The following is a 20123-nucleotide window of genomic DNA, read 5'->3' as shown; positions in this document are numbered from 1 at the left end:
AGCTTCACCAAACTACAGTTCTCAGGATTCTTTGAGGGGAATTGTTTTAAATATGTGGTGGTGTCCACAGCCCCACAATCAGGGTTCAGTGAGGGTTAAATATGCGCAAAGCCACTGTGTTGTTTTAAACGATTTTCATCAGACGAGCGCTTTTGGTGCTTTGAATTGTCCTATTGATTTATTTTTAAGCGGTATTCTGCATTTTATTAATGCAAATCTCATTGGATGCGTGGAGTGATATATGTAAAGCTGATAAACTATCTAGCTGACTATGTGAAAGTCAGAGCGGAAAAAACGGCGTCTTTCCCTTCTGATGTGCAACACTGTGGTTCCCAAAGCTGCTCCGCTGCTAATCGCTCCCTGGGCTGCTGTTAGTAATGCAGCAAAGTGGTGCATTTAAGTCTTTAGAAGAGCATCCTCCCCAGGTCTCCTCTGCATCACCTCCTCTCTTTCACCTCCTCTTTTGTTTGTTCCCTCTGCAATTCTGGTCCTCCACCGTTAAGCTGCATTCTGGCATTTGCTGGGTTCCTCTCTCCCTGTGTGACACTGCATCACACTCCGAAAGAGGCTACGTCAAAAGCACACACTGTCCTTCCTCAGCACCCCCACCTTCCTTTCTTGCATCTGCTTTCCTCAGCATCCCCCCCCCCCGTTCAGTACCTTGGGAATGGTAGATTCCCACCTCCACCACCAGAAGGGAGATGAGATCTAGATGTTGCTGGAATGTAAGAGCATCACCAGACCAGGCTGCAGAGGTTGAAGCGACACGCCAGGGAAAGAGCCAGCAAATCGTACGTAGCCAGTCAGCTGCTGAGCAGAGGGGAGAAAAATAGCTCTCCTCGCTCTCGCTTCCTGCGAAGTACTATTCTCTCAAGCAGAAGGAACATCACTCCATAGGAAAACATGACGCAGGGAAAGGTAGGTGGGGAGCAGGACCAAATATACCTTGCTCAATTCTAATAATCAATGTAGATGCTTGGCAGAATTAAGTGTTGTGTAAGGAGAAATGCAATTGTGGTGCAGAATTAATTCAACCTCACCATCTTTGTGTTTTTGTGGATGAGAGCAAATCGTCCATCTGCTTGTTCTCTGCAGCAAATCCCTGTTGCGAAAGAGAAAAAGCGGGGGGTGGGGGAAATGTGGGAAGAGGCTTATCGCATGTCACCGAAGGGCTAGTGACAGGATTGCTGTCAATCACCTCAACTTATCCCATATAATCCCCCCCCCGGGATTTGCGTTCCTGCCAGCCCTTTAAAAGCATTCTTGAAACCTTGCAAGAATAAGAAATCCTGTTCTTACTCATTGCAGGAGGTTGAACTGAAGGAGATTAAATTCCATCCATCACACACACACCCGGGCCTGGCCTCCCCAACCCCCCCTTTAAGAAATCAGTTGCCATGTAAAAGCAGCATAGAGGGGCTTTAAATACATGTTTTAGTTTTTAGCCCCCTGTAGCTGTTAGAACCCCTGGCTGCTGGCTATGATGCAAGCAACAAATCTATGGTGGTTCAATTTTGGATGCTGCTGCGATAGCTTATGTTGTGTGTTCCGTAATTCTGGGTCTCACCTGTGCACAAAGGGAGTTATGTAATAGGGATGAATTATCCCAAATGCTCCCTTGCTTGTGAAACTGGAATTGGCCAGCAGGGTGTTGATGTCATGCATCTGTGCCTATACTAGAGGATACGTATGGAATGCTAAATTTCTTGCACAAAGCTGGACCGAAGAAATCTCCTTCGCAAAGGTCCCCTCCCCTTCTGCCCCCCCTCACCCCCCTCACCATCTAGGCACTTGCTCCTTTTGAAGTGGGTCATCTCAATCCAGATGGCACCACACTGACGCAACTCCCAGACAACTCCACACACCTCTGATTCATTTTGACACTGCTGCTGATTGGCTCAGATTGTTCAGCTGCCATGTGTTGAGTTGTTATAATTATAGAAAGCTTTTGTGGGGTGGCTGCGCTGCAAGGTGGGTCTTGCTGCTGTGAAACAGCCTGGATTTCATCTGTTGTTGTTGTTGTTTAGTCGTTTAGTCGTGTCCGACTCTTCGTCATTTCCATCATTCTGCCTGGAAACTGAGGTCCAGCACCGAGGGCCTTCTGGCAGTTCCCTCGTTGCGAGAAGCCAAGTTGCAGGGAACTAGGCAGAGGGCCTTCTCGGTGGTGGCGCCTGCCCTGTGGAACGCCCTCCCAACAGATGTCAAAGAGGAAAACAACTACCAGACTTTTAGAAGACATCTGAAGGCAGCCCTGTTCAGGGCGGCTTTTAATGTTTAAAAGATTACTGTGTTTTATTTTTCTGTTGGAAGCCGCCCAGAGTGCCTGGGGAAACCCAGCCAGATGGGCGGGGGTATAAATAATAAATTATTATTATTATTATTATTATTATTATTATTATTATTATTATTATTATTATTATTACAACAGGGTTAGGGATGCCAAATTGAGTGTCAGGCTGCACTGGGACCTAAACCCTGCTGAAGTCAATGGGGCTTATATTGAATCTGTTATTCAAGATAGTGGTGTCAAGTGATACTGGATCACAATGTATTGCTTCTGTTGTTTTAAGTATTTTAACTGCTGTGGGACATTAGGGAGGATTTGGGTTTTTTGTTCAAGCCACAGAAGCAGAGGCATAATTTGTAATGCTATGGGAGCAGCAGGCTGGATTACCCTGCAGTCTACAGGAGGGGTGGGGAACCTTTGGCCCACCAGATGCTGCTGAACTACAACTCCATCAAACCCAGCCAACGTGGGCAATGGAAAGGGATGATGGGAGCTGCAGTTCGGCAACATCTGGAGGGCCCCAGGTTCCCCACCTCTGGTCTACAGATTGAACCTCCTTGATGGCAAGGCTGAGCTTAACGGTAAAGGTAAAGGGACCCCTGACCGTTAGGTCCAGTCATGGACGACTCTGGGTTGTGGCGCTCATCTCGCTTTACTGGCCAAGGGAGCTGGCGTACAGCTTCCGGGCCATGTGGCCAGCATGACTAAGTCGCTTCTGGCGAACCAGAGCAATGCACGGAAATGCCATTTACCTTCCTGCCAGAGCAGGACCTATTTATCTACTTGCACTTCGTGCTTTTGAACTGCTAGGTTGGCAGGAGCTGGGACCGAGCAACGGGAGCTCACCACGTTGCGGGGATTCGAACTGCCGACCTTCCGATCGGCAAGCCCTAGGCTCTGTGGTTTAACCCACAACGCCACCCGTGTCCAAAAGGCTGAGCTTACAATCTCACAAAAAGCCAGTGGATCAGTCAAGGGGCATGGGTAGGCAAACTAAGGCCCGGGGGTCAGATCTGGCCTTCTAAAACTGGCCCATGGACGGTCCAGGAATTAGCATGTTTTTACATGAGTAGAATGTGTCCTTTTATTTAAAATGCATCTCTGGGTTATTTGTGGGGCCTGCCTGGTGTTTTTTACATGAGTAGAATGTGTGCTTTTATTTAAAAGTAGCTGGCCCTGCCACGCGTTGCTGTGGGTTTTTGTGTTAAATGGAGCTTTTTCTGTTAAATGGACATTCAGAGTCTGCCTTCAGAGTCCCCTCACCTTCAGAGTCCCCCTTCATTTTGTATAGAATCATCCCCCCCCATACGCGTGTTCTGTAAATTTTTGCCCTGCCCCAACCCAGACTCCCCTACACACGCGTGTTTTGTGAAATCCCCCCACCCCACCCCAACAAATTTATCCTACCCAAAGGCACGGCCCTGTAATAGGCCCATATTCAGTTTGTTGTTGCCTGTGGTCTAGTCAGTTCTCCCGGCTGGGCAATGCTGCGGCCTAGTCAGTTCTCCCGGCTGGGCAATGGTGCGGCCTAGTCAGTTTTCCCGGCTGGGCAATGCTGCAGCCTAGTCAGTTCTCTTGGCTGGGCAATGCTGCGGCCTATTCAGTCTGCTGGGCAATGCTGGGCCTTGTTTTCAGTTGGTTGCTGTGGAATTTTGTGATGTCACCGATTGTCTGCAGCCAATGGAGACACTGCTTCTCCATTCTTTTTCCCAGCATGCACTTTCGGCTGAGTGGTGTGTTCTGGAACAGGGTTTTTTGGGGGGGGGTTAACAGGTGCAGGTGTGACATCTGTCTTAGGTAACTTTCTAAGGTCCTTCAGACATTGGCATGTGATGTTGTGTCAAAATTTGAATGCAATCGGTCAAGCGGTTTCGGTGAAAAGTGGACACCCACCCACATGCCCTTTTTACATTTTTATCTATATAGGTGCATTTCTGGGTTATTTGTGGGGCATAGGAATTCGTTCATTTTTTTCTTCTTCAAAATATAGTCCAGCCCCCCACAAGGTCTGAGGGACAGTGGTCTGGCCCCCTGCTGAAACCGTTTGCTGACCGCTTGTCTAAGGAAATGAACACATCTACAAAACAAAATGGAATACGACAACTGTGAGATGTCATTGGACTACAACTTCCATCAGCCACAGCCAAGGATGATGGGAGTTGTTGTCCAGCAACATTTGGAGGACCACAGCCCCACCCTTGATATACATGAGGAAACAATGGCTTTCATGAAAAACATAATGCGGAACCTTTTGCTATAACCCTACTAGTTCCTCTTTTGCTTCTTTAAAAGCACCACAAACTTGAGCTTCCGGGTTAAGGGTCAGGGACTGGCTGGATGATGAAGAGTGATGGTCCCTTGGCCATGCATCTCCTTAAAAAAATACTGGAACTGGAACTTTTTAAATGTTCCATTTCCTATTTTGCTCTGCAGCTCTCCGTGAATAACAAGCCTGCAAACTCTGAAGGGCAGCAGGCAGATGCAGACAAAAAGGACAACACAAACGTCACATCAGCTCCTCCAACATATGAAGAGGCGACCTCAGCAGAAGGATTGAAATCAGGGGCATTCCCTCCACCTCTGAACGTTCCTCTCCATCCAGCTTGGGCATATGTGGATCCCAGTGAGTTTGTGCTCTCTCTCTCTCTCTCATATACATATATCCAAAATTTAGAATCCAATCCTATGAACTTAACCAGACTTACCTTTGAGTAGATACACATAGTCTTGCACTGTTATTGACATCTTACCCTGCATGAGCATTTGAGCATTTGTGGTGTCATTATGCAGTTATATGCAATGATTTATTTATAAAAATATTCATATCCACCTATCTATATTTAATTAAAATGTCTGCATTAATTCATAGCTTTGTGGATAGGTTGAGAGCTCCTCCACTGCTACCTTTGTGGAAACTCTATAAATTATACACTAGTTGTTAGGAGAACTGGGAGATTTGATTTCTCACAGCTCTGTATAAACTTGCCATTCTCTCTTGTTTCCCTGACTGAGGAGTCGAGAAGGCACAGTTTAATATCCTGTTCATATTTTGCTCGTCATTTCCTGGATTTTATAAATTCTACAGACACTCTCCTTTGCTCAGTAAACATATATGTTCTTTTTTATTGCACTATTCATTTCATAAATGTGTATTTATATGGAAAATCGTCGTGGTCATGTGCTTGCTGAAACATTATACTCAAACCAATTTAGGTTTTAAATGTTTTAAATGTTTACAGTGAACATGACTTTGTGTTTGAAAGCTTGAAATCCTCATTGTGCGAATGTATTCCTGCCATGAAAAGAAAAATAATGAATGTCCAGTTTTAAAATTCCCTGCACAGTACAAAGGGGATTGAGTAGTATCTAGGAAAGCACAACAAGCTATAAATCAACACAACTTGTTGGTGGTAGTAGTGGGGGAGAAAAGTACATTTAAATTTAATTTTGGTTTGAAAACAAAGATTTAGGGGGTGGATTGTAAGTAAAAATGAGCAGTCAAATCCAGATGGTTTTCCCCAGTTTGACAAAGGGACTCTGACTACCTGAAGAGCCCAGATCATATCCACAGGTAACAAGAGATCATTTCTTTCCTTGTGAAAAAGCAAGAATGAGTGCTTCATTCCACTGGTTTTTGAAATCCACAATAGGAAACAGATTAAGGTGGAAAGCCTAACCTCCACTTACCTGGGGGTATGCCTCATTGAAGTTTTCGGATTTACTTCTGAGTAGAACATGGTTAGGATTGCAGTCAATGCATATAGGCCCCCTCTAGCAACAAACACTTCAGAAATTTAAAAAGCAGAGAGGCATCTATTGGGACACTGGCAATTCTACATCAATGATATGCAAATAATGTATCTTGCAAAGCAATTTATGCATCTATGTATGTATCATGTGAGCATGTTTAAAAAATACTTTCAGTTTCATGAGCTAAGATGAAAAGCATTTATAGCAGGCTTCCTCAGCCTTGGCCCTCCAGATGTTTTTGGCCTACAACTCCCATGATCCCTAGCTAGCAGGACCAGTGGTCAGGAATGATGGGAATTGTAGTCTCAAAACATTTGGAGAGCCGAGGTTGAGGAAGCCTGATTTATAGCAAGAGTCCATGCTGCAATAGGGCTTGAATGGGTGGACAGAAGAAAATCAGTTTGATCGTCCGTTTTCAATGGATTCCTTGGACATCCCTAACCATGCCCCAAGAAATTCCCAGTGAGGAAGCAAAGGCCCCAGAGGATGGGTGAGTTCACCTGCCACCTGAAGGTTCCAGTCCTGTGCCATCACAATGATGTCACCAAGGAGGGCCACACATCCTTTCAGAATGGTTACTCTCACATTGATCTTCACATCTGCTTCTGGGTGCTGGAGCCTTCAGAGGACAATGAACGTTTTTTTGCTACGTAAAAGCGGCAATAAGATGAATACGCTGGAGAAATATAGTAAATGCGAATTTTCAGCTACTTAATTTATAGATTAGATCTTAATGTTCAAATGGGTGTTGGGAGTTTAATACAAGGTCCAACTGAGTGAACTATGAAAAGGTCTCAGTGAACGCTGTGTTTGTTTCAGGTGCTTATTCATTCATTGAGTCATTACCCCGCCCCCCCATCACACTAAGGTCCCAGGCTGGGTTACAACACAACAGTAAAGCACCGTATTAAAACCAGCTTTAAACAATTTACAGTCACAAAAGTTATGTGGCGGTGGGTCCCAGGATGGGAGTGTCATTTGACTGTCTGAGTTCTTAATATGAACACCCTGATTCCACAGGAGTTTGCTGCATAAAGCTTGCAGTACAGTGGTAGGATCTAGTTACTAGCAAACCTGGAGTTAGGGTTGAATGCCGGGTGATAACTCAGAAAAGCAAAGATATATTATTCACTTTTATCACACGTCTCACAATCTGGGCTCCCCCTCCCAAAGCACTCATTCTGGGTGGCATACAGTAGCCAGCATTAAGCCACTCCAACGTTTCCAACACAAGAGCTGGAACAAGGCATTTGGCTGTAAAATGATGTAGAACCATCATAATGTTAATAATCCGAATAATCCAAATGCTGCTGCTATTTTTGGTATCCCCAAATCAGGTGACTGAGATGGGCTGCCTCACTCTGCCTAATGCTAGGGGTGGCTTTGAGTAGCATTGTGATTAATGAATATTTTGTTTTGCTATGGTCGGTTGGAAATCTAATGGACATAATGTTTTTTTTATTTGACATGTTCTAATCTTCTTCCTTTGTCCATGTAAACCACTGGGCCAGTAAGATACAATCTAAATTAATTCCCTTATGAATACACAGTGGAAGTGGGGAACAGGTTTAAGGATTTAGATTTGGTGGACAGAGTGCCTGAAGAACTATGGATGGAGGCTTGTAACATTATACAGGAGGCAGCAACAAAAACCATCCCAATGAAAAGGAAATGCAAGAAAGGAAAGTGGCTGTCCAATGAGGCCTTACAAATAGCGAGGGAGAGAAGGCAGGCGAAATACGAGGGAGACAGTGAAAGATACAGGAAATTGAATGCAGATTTCCAAAAAATAGCAAGGAGAGACAAGAGGGCCTTCTTAAACGAGCAATATACAGAAATAGAGGAAAACAACAGAATGGGAAAAACCAGAGAAAATTGGAGATATGAAAGGAACATTTCGTACAAAGATTACCATAATAAAGGACAAAAGTGGAAATGACCTAACAGAAGCAGAAGACATCAAGAAGAGGTGGCAAGAATACACAGAGGAATTATACCAGAAAGATATGGAGGTCTCGTACACCCCAGGTAGTGTGGTTGCTGACCTTGAGCCAGACATCTTGGAGAGTGAAGTCAAATGGGCCTTAGAAAGCATTTCTAATAACAAGGCCATTGGAAGTGATGATATTCCAGCTGAACTATTTAAAATTTTAAAGATGATGCTGTTAAGGGGCTCAATATGCCAGCAAGTTTGGAAAACTCAGCAGTGCCGAAAGAAGGGCAGTGCCAAAGAATGCTCCAGCTACCATACATTTGCACTCATTTCACACGCTGGCAAGGTTATGCTTAAAATTCTACAAGGCAGGCTTTAGCAGTATGTGGACCGAGAACTCCCAGAAGTGCAAGCTGGATTTCGAAGGGGCAGAGGAAGTAGAGACCAAATTGCAAACATGTGGTGGATTATGGAGAAAGCTAGAGAGTTCCAAAAAAACATCTACTTCTGCTTCATTGACTATGCAAAAGCATTTGACTGTGTCGACCACAGCAAACTATGGCAAGCTCTTAAAGAAATGGGAGTGCCTGATCACCTCATATGTCTCCTGAGAAATCTCTATGTGGGACAAGAAGATACCGTTAGAACTGGATATGGAATAACTTATTGGTTCCAGGCTGTATATTGTCTCTCTGCTTATTTAACTTATATGCAGAATTCATCATGCGAAAGGCTGGAATGGATGAATCCCAAGCCGGAATTAAGATTGCCGGAAGAAATATCAACAACCTCAGATATGCAGATGACACAACCTTGATGGTAGAAAGTGAGGAGGAATTAAAGAACCTTTTAATGAGGGTGAAAGAGGAGAGCGCAAAATATGGTCTGAAGCTCAACATCAAAAAAACTAAGATCATGGCCACTGGTCCCATCACCTCCTGGCAAACAGAAGGGGAAGAAATGGAGGCAGTGAGAGATTTTACTTTTTGGGGCTCCATGATCACTGTAGATGGTGACAGCAGTCATGAAATTAAAAGACGCCTGCTTCTTGGGAGAAAAGCAATGACAAACCTAGACAGCATCTTAAAAAGCACCTTGTAAGCACCTTGCCTACACAGGTCCGTATAGTTAAAGCTATGGTTTTCCCAGTAGTGATGTATGGAAGTGAGAGCTGGGACATAAAGAAGGCTGATCGCCGAAGAATTGATGCTTTTGAATTTTGGTGCTGGAGGAGACTCTTGAGCAGGGGTCCCCAGACTTACCGGGCTTTGGGCCGGTGCCCGCCGCGCCAATCATGCGGCGGGCCGGAGGGCAGGGGAGTGCATGCGCAGCGGGCCGGAGGGCAGGGGAGTGCATGCGCAGCGGGCCGGAGGGCGGGGGAGTGCGCGCCCGTGCGCATGCGCACACGCACTTACTGGCGCGCTTCCCGGTCGAAAGAAATCGCCTAAAATCGCTTGTGCGCATGCGTATGGGCCTCCCCCGACCCAGAAGTGCACCGGAAATGACCTCTTCTGGGTCGGGAGAGGCCCATACACATGCGCACAAAGGATTTTCGGCGATTTTTTTCCGATTTGGAAGATCGCCGCTGCGCTGCGCGCCGTAAGAGCGGACGGCGGCAGTGGGCGGCGGGGGTCGTCGCGGGCCGAATTGGGAGGCCAATTGGGCCGCATCCGGCCCCCGGGCCGTAGTCTGGGGCCCCTGCTCTTGAGAGTCCCATGGACTGCAAGAAGATCAAACCTATCCGTCAGGGGATTGTTGCAGCTACTCTCGAGTAAAGACGCTCCAGTCCGATCTGTCTTTTAAGGTCTTATCGTGCATATTATTTACAGTGCAGAGATAGCAGAAAACATGACCTTTGAGTCACTCGCAGAATCCGGCAATGGCGGCCTTCTGCTTTGGGGCCAGCATAATAGCTTGGGGACCCCGAAACACTGCCCCCTAAACCTGCGTTTGGGCGCGCGCCTCAACTCGGGTGCCAGAAGCAGCTGCGCTCCCTCTTCCACCTGTTGGCTAGGGCAGTGCAGGGGCTCTGACACATCGCTGAGCCCTCCTTCTTCCACTAGTTGACTGGGGCGGTGCAAGGGCTCAGATGCCTCACTGAGCCCTCCCTCTATCCTGCTCCATTCCTCATTCCCCCCGCCTGACCCGCTGCTACCGCTGTCACTGGGCGAAGTGCTGGTCAGGATGACAGGGGGAGGCTCCCTGTAGGAAGTCTCCCTGACACTATCCATTCTGAAGGAAATCAGCCCTGAGTGCTCACTGGAAGGACAGATCGTGAAGCTGAGGCTCCAATACTTTGGCCACCTCATGAGAAGAGAAGACTCCCTGGAAAAGACCCTGATGTTGGGAAAGATGGAGGGCACAAGGAGAAGGGGACGACAGAGGACGAGATGGTTGGACAGTGTTCTCGAAGCCACCAACATGAGTCTGACCAAACTGCAGGAGGCAGTGGAAGACAGGAGTGCCTGGCGTGCTCTGGTCCATGGGGTCACAAAGAGTTGGACACGACTAAACGACTAAACAACAACAACAATCTTCTTCCTGGGGGTTCCGGTTTCCGCCGGCAGGAATGGCGGACCTGTTTTCCATCCCTCTGACCTTCGTAAGGAATTTGGCGGTTGCTAGGGGAGTAAATGGCAACCCCCTACCCTCTCCGGGGGTTACGGAGAGGGGCCGCTGGCCCGCGATGCCCCCAGACCCACTCCGACTGTTTTTGGAGTGGGGGGAGCTTGGGCTGAAAAGCACTTACGAGGGCCAGGACTCCCGGACGCTAATCTGCATGGCGGGGATTTCCATGGTTAAAGAAGATAATTAGGCTTAAATCTATGGACATACTTCAGAAGGAGGGGAAGAAGCGCTGTTTACTGCTGAGAAATTTATGCTGCTGAGGGAGAGGAGTCAAAGGCTGTATTTCATCTGGAAGAAGGATTGATGGGGACGGAGCGATAAGGGGAGTGAGTTTTTTTTTTTTCTTCATATGAGTTACTTCGTACCTTCCCAGACGCGATGTCCTGGCTTGTTTGGAGTGAAAGAGAAGCAAAAGACTGTGTGAGTTGAACTTTATAAACTGTTGTTATTGAGCATATTTTTTAAAGATGTGGAGTTGCCGATGAGAAAAGCCCCCCTCTAGTTGGACGGAAGGAATCCCTGGACGCGTTCGGAGGATTTATGAGCTGTGACGCACTTTGAATTGGAGCAGCGACCTGAAGCTAAGTTCAGCTATAGGGCAAGGAGATCCATTAATTTACCAAGAGTCTATGGTTTGATGTTTGGGTCTTCTGCCTGGAAAAGCTGTAAATTTTATAAAGATCGTTAATCTGCATGGTTATGAGAGAAAACGAAAGTGATTTGAGCTTTTTAAGATGGCGCTGCTTCGTGTTGACGGCGCAACAGGGAGCTCCAGACTAAGAAGATTTATGGGGAGGCTGGACTGATTAACCCACACAGGAGAAAGAACATCTGTGAAACCTTGTTTGATATTTATCTCAGCAGCTGGGAAACAATCGGTTGAAAGTGGAAAACATCTATATGACTGTAAGGGAAAGATCTGGATTATTATGAACTTGGAGAGACGATTTGAACTTTAGAAAAAAGACGGCAGTGGACGGTTGCGAGGAATCCCCAATTTCTTGAAGCATGGGAACCCCAAAAAATTTTCTAGATGATTTGGCATAATATTTGGTTTGATTGATATATATGTGTATAATTTGAAATAATGAATGTGATATAATTGGTTTTAATTGGAAAATTAATAAATATATATTTTAAAAAAACACAATCTTCTTCCTGAACTATTGCAAGAGACCAAGAGGCCTGGTTTCAATATTTCCCCAAATTGATTCTGTCCGCAATGAACCCTATTTTGTGGCTTGATTAACTATAACCAAAATATCCTATCATTTTTGGAGGTCCCTTACAATTAGGACTGTATGGCAACTCTAGGAAGGGGGTAATAATGGGAGGGAATTCTGTATGATACTTCCTCAAAAACTGCATCTCTTGAACCTCTGTGACATTGGTGAAACATCCTTAGAGAGAGACTGCCCGCAAGCTTGAAAGGGTGGTTTAGAATTAATAAGCCCCTCAGCTCCTTATCTGCAGCTCCCTTAAGGCACTTAAACCTTGTTCATCTTTGCTTTCAGCCTGCTGCTTCACAACAGTTAAGTGTATCTGGAAATGAAGTTGGGCTTAGTAACAAAGAGCAGCAAGTTGCAATATCCTATATAAATTCACAGAGGGATTGCATCATGGGTTGTTGACCACTAAAAGCCTGTGCAATTAAAGAGCCCCTCATATTTACATGTTTGGCAATCCAGGCTCCCTCTCTCAAAAAATCTGGCATCTTTTATGGAAAAGAAGGGACCAAATGCCCAGTTACCTCCCTGCCAAAAGTAGGAGGCCCAGCCACACCCTCCCCTACCTACCGGAGTCCTTGCAAATCAACTTATGCTATGCAGAGCAGATCATGATGTACTACAAGCATAAAGGCAACCTACACATGAAATAAAACCATGTGGCCAATAGTTCCTAGATCACTACCACTTTAGACTGGTAGTGGGGACTGCATGTTTGAAGCTTCCTTGCAATTTAAGAGTCTTGATAGAAGTTCTGGACCAAATGATTCATACGGAAAGTTTGGTCCAGGCAGCAAGTGAACCACAGAAAGATGTAGCTCCAGGTAACAGCATCATGCCAGCAAAACTACAAGATAGCGTAGAGCAGGGCTGAGCAGAAGGTAGATTGCAAACTACTGGTATGGCTTACAGTATACCAGATGTATGGTATAATACTAAAGGTAAAGGTAAAGGGACCCCTGACCATTAGATCCAGTCGTGACCGACTCTGGGGTTGCGCGCTCATCTCGCATTATTGGCCGAGGGAGCCGGCGTATAGCTTCCAGGTCATGTGGCCAGCATGACAAAGCTGCTTCCGGCAAACCAGAGCAGCACATGGAAACACTGTTTACCTTCCCGCTGTAGCGGTTCCTATTTATCTACTTGCATTTTGACGTGCTTTCGAACTGCTAGGTTGGCAGGAGCAGGGACCAAGCAATGGGAGCTCACCCCGTCACAGGGATTCGAACCGCCGATCAGCAAGCCCTAGGCGCTGTGGTTTAACCACAGCGCCACCTGGGTCCCATGGTATAATACTACTACTGGTATTATTTCTGGATGGTTTGCAATAGATGGGCAAGGGTTTCCTACTCCCTTAGGGGGCTCAGAGGAAATGGTGTGGCGGTGGGGGGACTACAGCTGCCTCACTCTGCCTAATAATATTTTCAGTGTCTGCTGATCCATTTCTAAGTCCACTTCAAAGTCCTGTTGGTGATGGTGAATACCTTAAGGGGACTGGATATCTTAAGGGCTGCTGCTTCTGTTATGACTCCACCTGACTCCTAAACTGTCCAACACTTTATCTCGCACCTCTGGCTGAGAGGTATTACCTTTGGATAATACCAACTTGTGGAAATCCATGGCTTAAGACTATCCATTTACCTTCCTCTCTATCTGCCTGTTACTATTGTTGTTGTTGTTTAGTCGTTTAGTCGTGTCCGACTTCGTGATCCCATGGACCAGAGCACGCCAGGCACTCCTGTCTTCCGCTGCCTCCCGCAGTTTGGTCAAACTCATGTTTCTAGCTTCAAGAACACTTTTACTATTTTCTATTACAGTACTTTAAAAAAAACAGAGTAAAAACTAATTATTGGTTTGGTTTTGCTGTTACTCTTGCTGAACCACATTGGAGTTTGCTGGTGGCTGTTTTATTTGTAGTGCTTGAATCTGAATTGTTGTTGTTTTCAAATGATGACTTGTTGGCTATCTTGGAGTCCTGTATGGATGAAAACATGGGGGTAAAATTATTTGGCTAAGCTGCAGAGCAGGGAGAGCTAGTGTGGTGCCCTCCAGGTGTTTGAGGCCAGCAGAGCCAATGGTCAGGAATGATGAGAGCTATAGTCCAGCAATAACTGGAGAGCGTCATACTGGCTGCTTCGGCTACCTGGTTCAAATACAGAACTTCTGCACAACGCAGCAATAGAAAACAGAGTGAGCCTTGCACCAAACAAGCGATTCTTTCACCATTTTAAACCGAATAACATTGGAAGTTAGGCAATGCAGCAGCTTGAATTCAATGTTTTCATTGTGTGGTGGTGCTTTGGGTAAAGTACAAACTCTGTAAATGAAGCACACTGTTGTATCTTGGCCAAATTTGTCCCTGGCGGGGATAGAGTTGTCATAATAGGTGATGTCAAGACAGTATAGTCTGAGACAATTAAACCAAGCTGAGGGATTTCTTCTGCATTAGGAGGAAAGGAGAAATATTCCCTGGGAGACCCACCTCATATGCTCACAAGAAGACTTAATGCTCGGTAATATGAAAAGCCTCGGTCCCACAGCTGAAAGATAAAGGGATAACCTTGAGCCTTAATTGCAATATCGATATAGCCCATGATATCTATAGACACATATTATTTTGTAGCAAAATGTCTGTCATGATTGGCTATGGTGGAGAAGAGGGAACTGTACTGCAGCCTTCCCTGGAGGCAATAAAATGTATCTCTGTATTTTCTGCACACATATATGTATTGTTACCCACCATCACGTGGGGCCCCTTTCAGTGGAGAAGGGATTTCAAAGGTACAATCACTGGAATGCCTAATTTTATCAACCTGCCCATGTATTTAGAGCAGGTTCTTCTCCAGCTATACGCGGAATACAGTATGTATATAAAAAAGACAGGCCCTTTGCTGTGGTGGAATTTCAGCTATGGGATGCTGTCCTGTGGCAGGTATGCCTAGCATCAGTTCTATATTCTGTTTGACACCTTTAAAAAATAAATAAACCTTAAAAGACATTTCTAAATATGGTTGAGTTTTTGGTCCTCTCAATTTTATTATGATTTTGTAGAATTTTTTTTTTAGTTCATTTACACCATTTTAATACCGCACTGCATATTTCAAGTGTTCATCTATACTATTCTGTAATCTACTTTTGGATGAAGGCATGGTTTATACATTCTTAAAATTAATAAGTATGTATTTTATTTTATTTTCCAATTCCCCCCCCCATTATTTTAAAAAGAGATACAGTGGTACCTCTGTTTATGAACACAATTGGTTCCGGAAGTCTGTTCATAAACTGAAGCGTTCTTAAACTGAAGCGAACTTTCCCATTGAAAGTAATGGAAAGTGGATTAATCCGTTCCAGATGGGTCTGCGGAGTACTCAACCTGAAGCGTACTTAACCCAAAGCATGGGTGTAATTGGTTCTGGAAGTCTGTTCATAAACTGAAGCGTTCATAAACTGAAACGAACGTACCCATTGAAAGTAATGGAAAGTGAATTAATCCGTTCCAGATGGGTCCGCGGCGTTCGTAAACCGAAAACTCGTAAACCGAGGTGTTCATAAACCGAGGTTCCACTGAATTGGGGTCATGGTGAATGAAAACGTTCGGTGAAAATATCAACTCAGCTCAATATATGAGGGTGATAAAATAGGCAACTTCCATGCTGGATGTTAGTAGGAAAGGGTTTGAAAATAAAACGAACCAGTATCACAATGGCACCATATAAATCTATGGTTCGGTCACTTTTGGAATACAGTGTACAGGTCATGCCATCTCAGAAAGGATTATTGTAAAGTTGGAAATGGGCAGGAAAGGGGTGAAGGACCTTCCTTATTAAAAAGACTAAAGTGTGTATTGTTTTCAGTTTAGGGGGGGAAATCACAAGGGTTACATGGTAGAGGTTTGATACAGTGTAACAACACTGAATAGGTGTTGGTATCTTGTAGTTATATTTCTTCAAAATCTTTAAATGTGGGTTTCCTTAACAATTATCCCAGGGATAACAGCAAATCAGAATGTTTATTCGAGGAACAATGGAAAATTCACATTAAATCAAAGTCTGAGACAAATGAGATTCGAGCTAATGATCTCCTGAGTCCATTCCCACAAAGGATAGGGGAGAAATCTAATCCAGTTCACATTAAAAAGCACAATTAGCTAATTCACACTTTCTCAAAACAACACACAAACCAAAGCAGAGCCTGCCTTCAAAATTCGCACTTCTCTGAATTTTGCAGTGCAGTTGTCCAGCTAAGTAATGTATACAAAAAAGCATGCACTAGTGTAAAGTAAACAGCCACACACCCATACCAAGCACATTTTGTTCAGAACTGGAAAGTCCTGTGAAATGTCCTCTTTCTTGGGACATTCATATGATCCTGAGAGTACAAAGTTTACGTGGGCTCCCCAAGCCCTGGGGCCGTTTGATCCTTCTTTGCGTTTCTTTGGCTAGAACTGGAGCATGCAATTTGCATTGTTTTGCTGGGTTTGCTACTTCCCCCCTCCCCTTATAGCTTTGATATATGATGCTGTCACCTGTGACATCTTTTTAAACTGTTCATCTTGAAGATGGTAACTTTCCATTCACTTCACCCTCAAAAGGGAATCAAATGTTGGCCTTTCCCCCCAGCCTGCAAAGAATTTGTTTTGTTCCCCATTATCCAAAGCTACAATCTAACCAAATACTCCAGCTTAATACAGTGGCACAGTTCACACCTCACACATGTTTTCTATTAACATGCTGATCTGGGCCACTTTGCTTACAAACCATGACCTCTAGCCTAGCATCACGTCTAAAGCTAGAAATGTGGCTTGTTTTGCTCAACGAAGAACAAAGTATTGTCTTCCAAGACACGTTTGGCAAAACGTGGGTAGATAGGTCTTTATCTGATATACTGATACAGAATCAATGAAATATACAAGTCTCATTCAATGTTGCTGGTTAAAGCCAGGGAACATAAATGTTAACCATTTTATAATGAAATTCCTTCCAGTAGCACCTTAGAGCCCAACTAAGTTTGTCATTGGTATGAGCACGAAAGCTCATACCAATGACAAACTTAGTTGGTCTCTAAGGCGGTACTGGAAGGAATTTTTTTATTTTGTTTCAACTACATCAGATCAACATGGCTACCTACCTATAACATTTTATAATGGTTAATATTAACCATTTTATAATGTCTGAAGAAAGCTTATGTATCAACATAGCTGCCAAGTTTTCCCCTTTCTCGTGAGGAAGCCTATTCAGCATAAGGGAATTTCCCTTAAAATAAGGGAGAACTTGGCAGCTATGTGTATCAACAAGATGTAAGTTTGGGGGGTTTGTTTATTTTTTGTTTTGTTTTGCAAAGGCCTCTGGTTTTATGCAATAAAGTTCATTCATACCTGCTCCTTTTTGTGTGGTAGAACATTTTAAAAAAGGTAAAGGACCCCTGACAGATAAGTTCAGTTGTGAACGACTCTGGGGTTGCAGCGCTCATCTTGCTTTTCTGGCCGAGGGAGCCGACGTTTATCCGCAGACAGTTTTTCCGGGTCATGTGGCGAAACCAGAGCAGTGCACGGAAACGCCATTTACCTTCCCGACGGAGCGCTACCTACTTGCACTTTGATGTGCTTTCAAACTGCTGGGTTCGCAGGAGCTCGCATTGTGTTTTTGTTAATGGCAGTTGAATATGCAAATACTGACCTGTCGTAGAAAACATTGTCTGACTTGCTGCAAACTTTGGGGAAACCAGTGACAGAGTGTGCTAGTGGTGTTAACATGCCTGGAAGATTTTGTGTTGCTTTGAAGAGACATGTGCCCTACTTGGACCCCAGGAGAGCAGAGGGGCAAAATTTGACATGTCTTGCTTTCCATCCTTTTCAGGCTCCAGTCCCAACTATGGCAGTGGATTTTCGGGGGACACTGAGACACTCACAACTTTCAGCTGGGATGACCGCAGTGTACGCAGGGTGTTCATTAGGAAGGTAATGTCTGAAACAGTCAACCTTCCTCCATACTGTATGGAAGAAGGGTGTCCAACATGCTTCTTGCTCCAGGCTCACTTAACCAGTTTGCCTCCCTATCCAGTTACATGTGGGATGGGGGTGGAGACCTATGGGTGTGATCCCATATAGGCCACAGGACTTTGTGTTTGTGTCACTGGTGTGTGTATGTGTGTTTTGTGAACATAGCTAATGGACAGGGCTATGCAGATTGCTTTGATTCTTAATGGCTCACATCCCACAAGGAAGGATTGTGTCAAACTATGGGCTGAATTCAACTAAGTTGTTGCACTATTGGAAACCAGCACAATTAGGCCCGCTCTTGCAGCAGGATTTGGCCCCTCCCTGTGCAATTGCTCAGGAGGTTTAGGAGAACCTCCACAATGGGCGGGGGGGGGGGAGGAAGAGGGAAAATCATTTTTTCACTGATGGAACAATTGCCTTAGCACAGTGTTGAATTCTACCTTTTGTTTCTAAGCACCTTTCCCCCCCAATTTTAGGTTTACAGCATCCTTTTGCTTCAGCTTCTTGTTACAGTTGCCATTGTGGCCCTCTTCACCTTCTGGTAAGTCTCTGGCCCACCAAGAAGCCTTTTGGTTTAGGTGCCTTTTCTGCTTTGGCTAATGTTTCCTAATGGTAGTACTGCTCCTGTATTATTTCTTCCTGTGCATGGGGAATAAAAGGAGCAAACTATGCACGACTTTCTGACTTGGGGACTGTCCTGCAAATGTCTAAATCCGTGGACTTGCATTCAAGCTGACCCACTTGATTAATGATATATTATTTGTTTGGTTTTTTTGCTGTGTGTCTGGAGCCTTAAACAGAATGAAAGCAAACTACAGGAAGTTATTAATAGCTTCCCTCAAAATTTCTGGGATATTTTAACCAAAGAGGAGCATCCACATTGGCCTTGAACATTGCTTTCAGTAGCAGTCAATGTAGTGCCCACCATATGCTGTCGGACTCCAGCTCCCATTTGCCCCTTCCAGCATAACTAATTGCAAAGGATGATGGGAGTTGCAGTTCACATTTGGAGGGTACCATCTTGGCTACCCATGCTCTAGGTGAGAATTGGTACCACCTAGAGATGGATGGATCTGTCAGTTTCTGGTTCTCTCAAGTTCTCATTTCTCCAATCATAAATTCACATTATTCCTAATAGACCTATTTTCGTATGCAGTTTTGACTAAGGTACATATTTTCTGCAGGCAATTTCTCCTAATATAATGCATTTTTGTATGTTATTTTCACGAACATATTCATTTTTGTGCACATTTCCCCAGAATATATGCCTTCTCTTTTGTAAACATTGGGTGCTTGGAGACCTGCACTGCAAATTTTGCCTAAGTGCAAATTTTAAAGGGCGACTTGCTTCTCTTATTGTTTCAGAAAGTGTGGATTTGATCAATTTGGCTCTATATGCAAACTGAATTGAATTGCTTCTCCATCCTTAGTGGCAGCTCCATTCAAAAGCTATGTGTTCCACCAATATGTAGCAAGAATGACGGGAATCTCGTCCATTAGATTCTGTATAATTTGTTGAAAACATTCATAGTCTGTCTTTCTACATGCTCAAGCTGGCTCACAAAACTAAGATGAAATAAAACATGAAAGATGGGTGGGTTTCCTTTGTGCTTTTGTGAAGGGAGCACCCCTGGCCTTCATACCACACTGGTCGGGGCCCATGTGGTGGGGTGATGTAGCTGCCTCAGGTGGCCAAAACCCAAGAGGTGGTGCCTCCATGAGTGCTTCCCTGCCTCTGCCACTGCCATTGGTGCTGGCCATAGCTGCCAAGTCTCCCGTATTCCTCGGGAAACCCCCGTTTTTCCAGCTGTTCCCAGCTGAAAAAATGGATTTTTTTGTTTCCCCCCGGTTTATTCTGGCGCGGCGGCCATTTTGGAACTGGGCGGAGCATGCTCAGAAGCGACTTTTGATGCTGCTTTGCCCAGTTCCAAAATGGCTGCAGCACGACTTCTGGTGCGGCGGCCATTTTGGAACAGGGCAGAGCAGCATCAAAAGTAGCTTCTGAGCATGCTCCGCCCAGTTCCAAAATGGTGGCAGCGCTACTTCCGGTCCAGTCCCTTATTTCTCAGGCCGGAACTTGGCAGCTATGGTGCTGGCTTCTGGTGAGATCTTGCTGAAATCTCATGAGATCTTGTGGAGCGCATGAGATCCCCCTGGAAAATGCTGCCACTGCTTCACGGGCACTGCTGTACCACCCTGGTAAGGGAGGCTTCAGAGGTAGGGTGGGGTGACAGTGTAGTGGCACATTCCCCTTTTGTCTCAGGCAGCCCTGGGTGTGATACTTGGAGACCACCCTCTCTC

At 45.0% G+C, this 20123-nt stretch overlaps 1 protein-coding gene across 1 annotated transcript in view; it reads left to right on the top strand.

Moving 5' to 3' along the window:
• The first annotated feature begins 736 nt into the window (after positions 1 to 736).
• The window catches only part of FAIM2 (Fas apoptotic inhibitory molecule 2), a 44098-nt gene continuing 24711 nt past the window's right edge, over positions 737 to 20123 (top strand). The window contains exons 1-4 of the mRNA XM_060272107.2: positions 737 to 918; positions 4721 to 4910; positions 17680 to 17780; positions 18299 to 18363. Of these exons, the coding sequence (XP_060128090.1) occupies positions 904 to 918; positions 4721 to 4910; positions 17680 to 17780; positions 18299 to 18363 (371 nt within the window). The 5' untranslated portion in view covers positions 737 to 903. The remainder of the gene's footprint in view (positions 919 to 4720; positions 4911 to 17679; positions 17781 to 18298; positions 18364 to 20123) is intronic.

This window comes from Zootoca vivipara, chromosome 2 (assembly GCF_965207765.1).
Source record: "Zootoca vivipara chromosome 2, rZooViv2.hap1.1, whole genome shotgun sequence".
NCBI lineage: Eukaryota > Metazoa > Chordata > Lepidosauria > Squamata > Lacertidae > Zootoca > Zootoca vivipara.
Note: the sequence above shows the minus strand (reverse complement) of the source record. Positions and strands in the feature narration are given on the sequence as shown.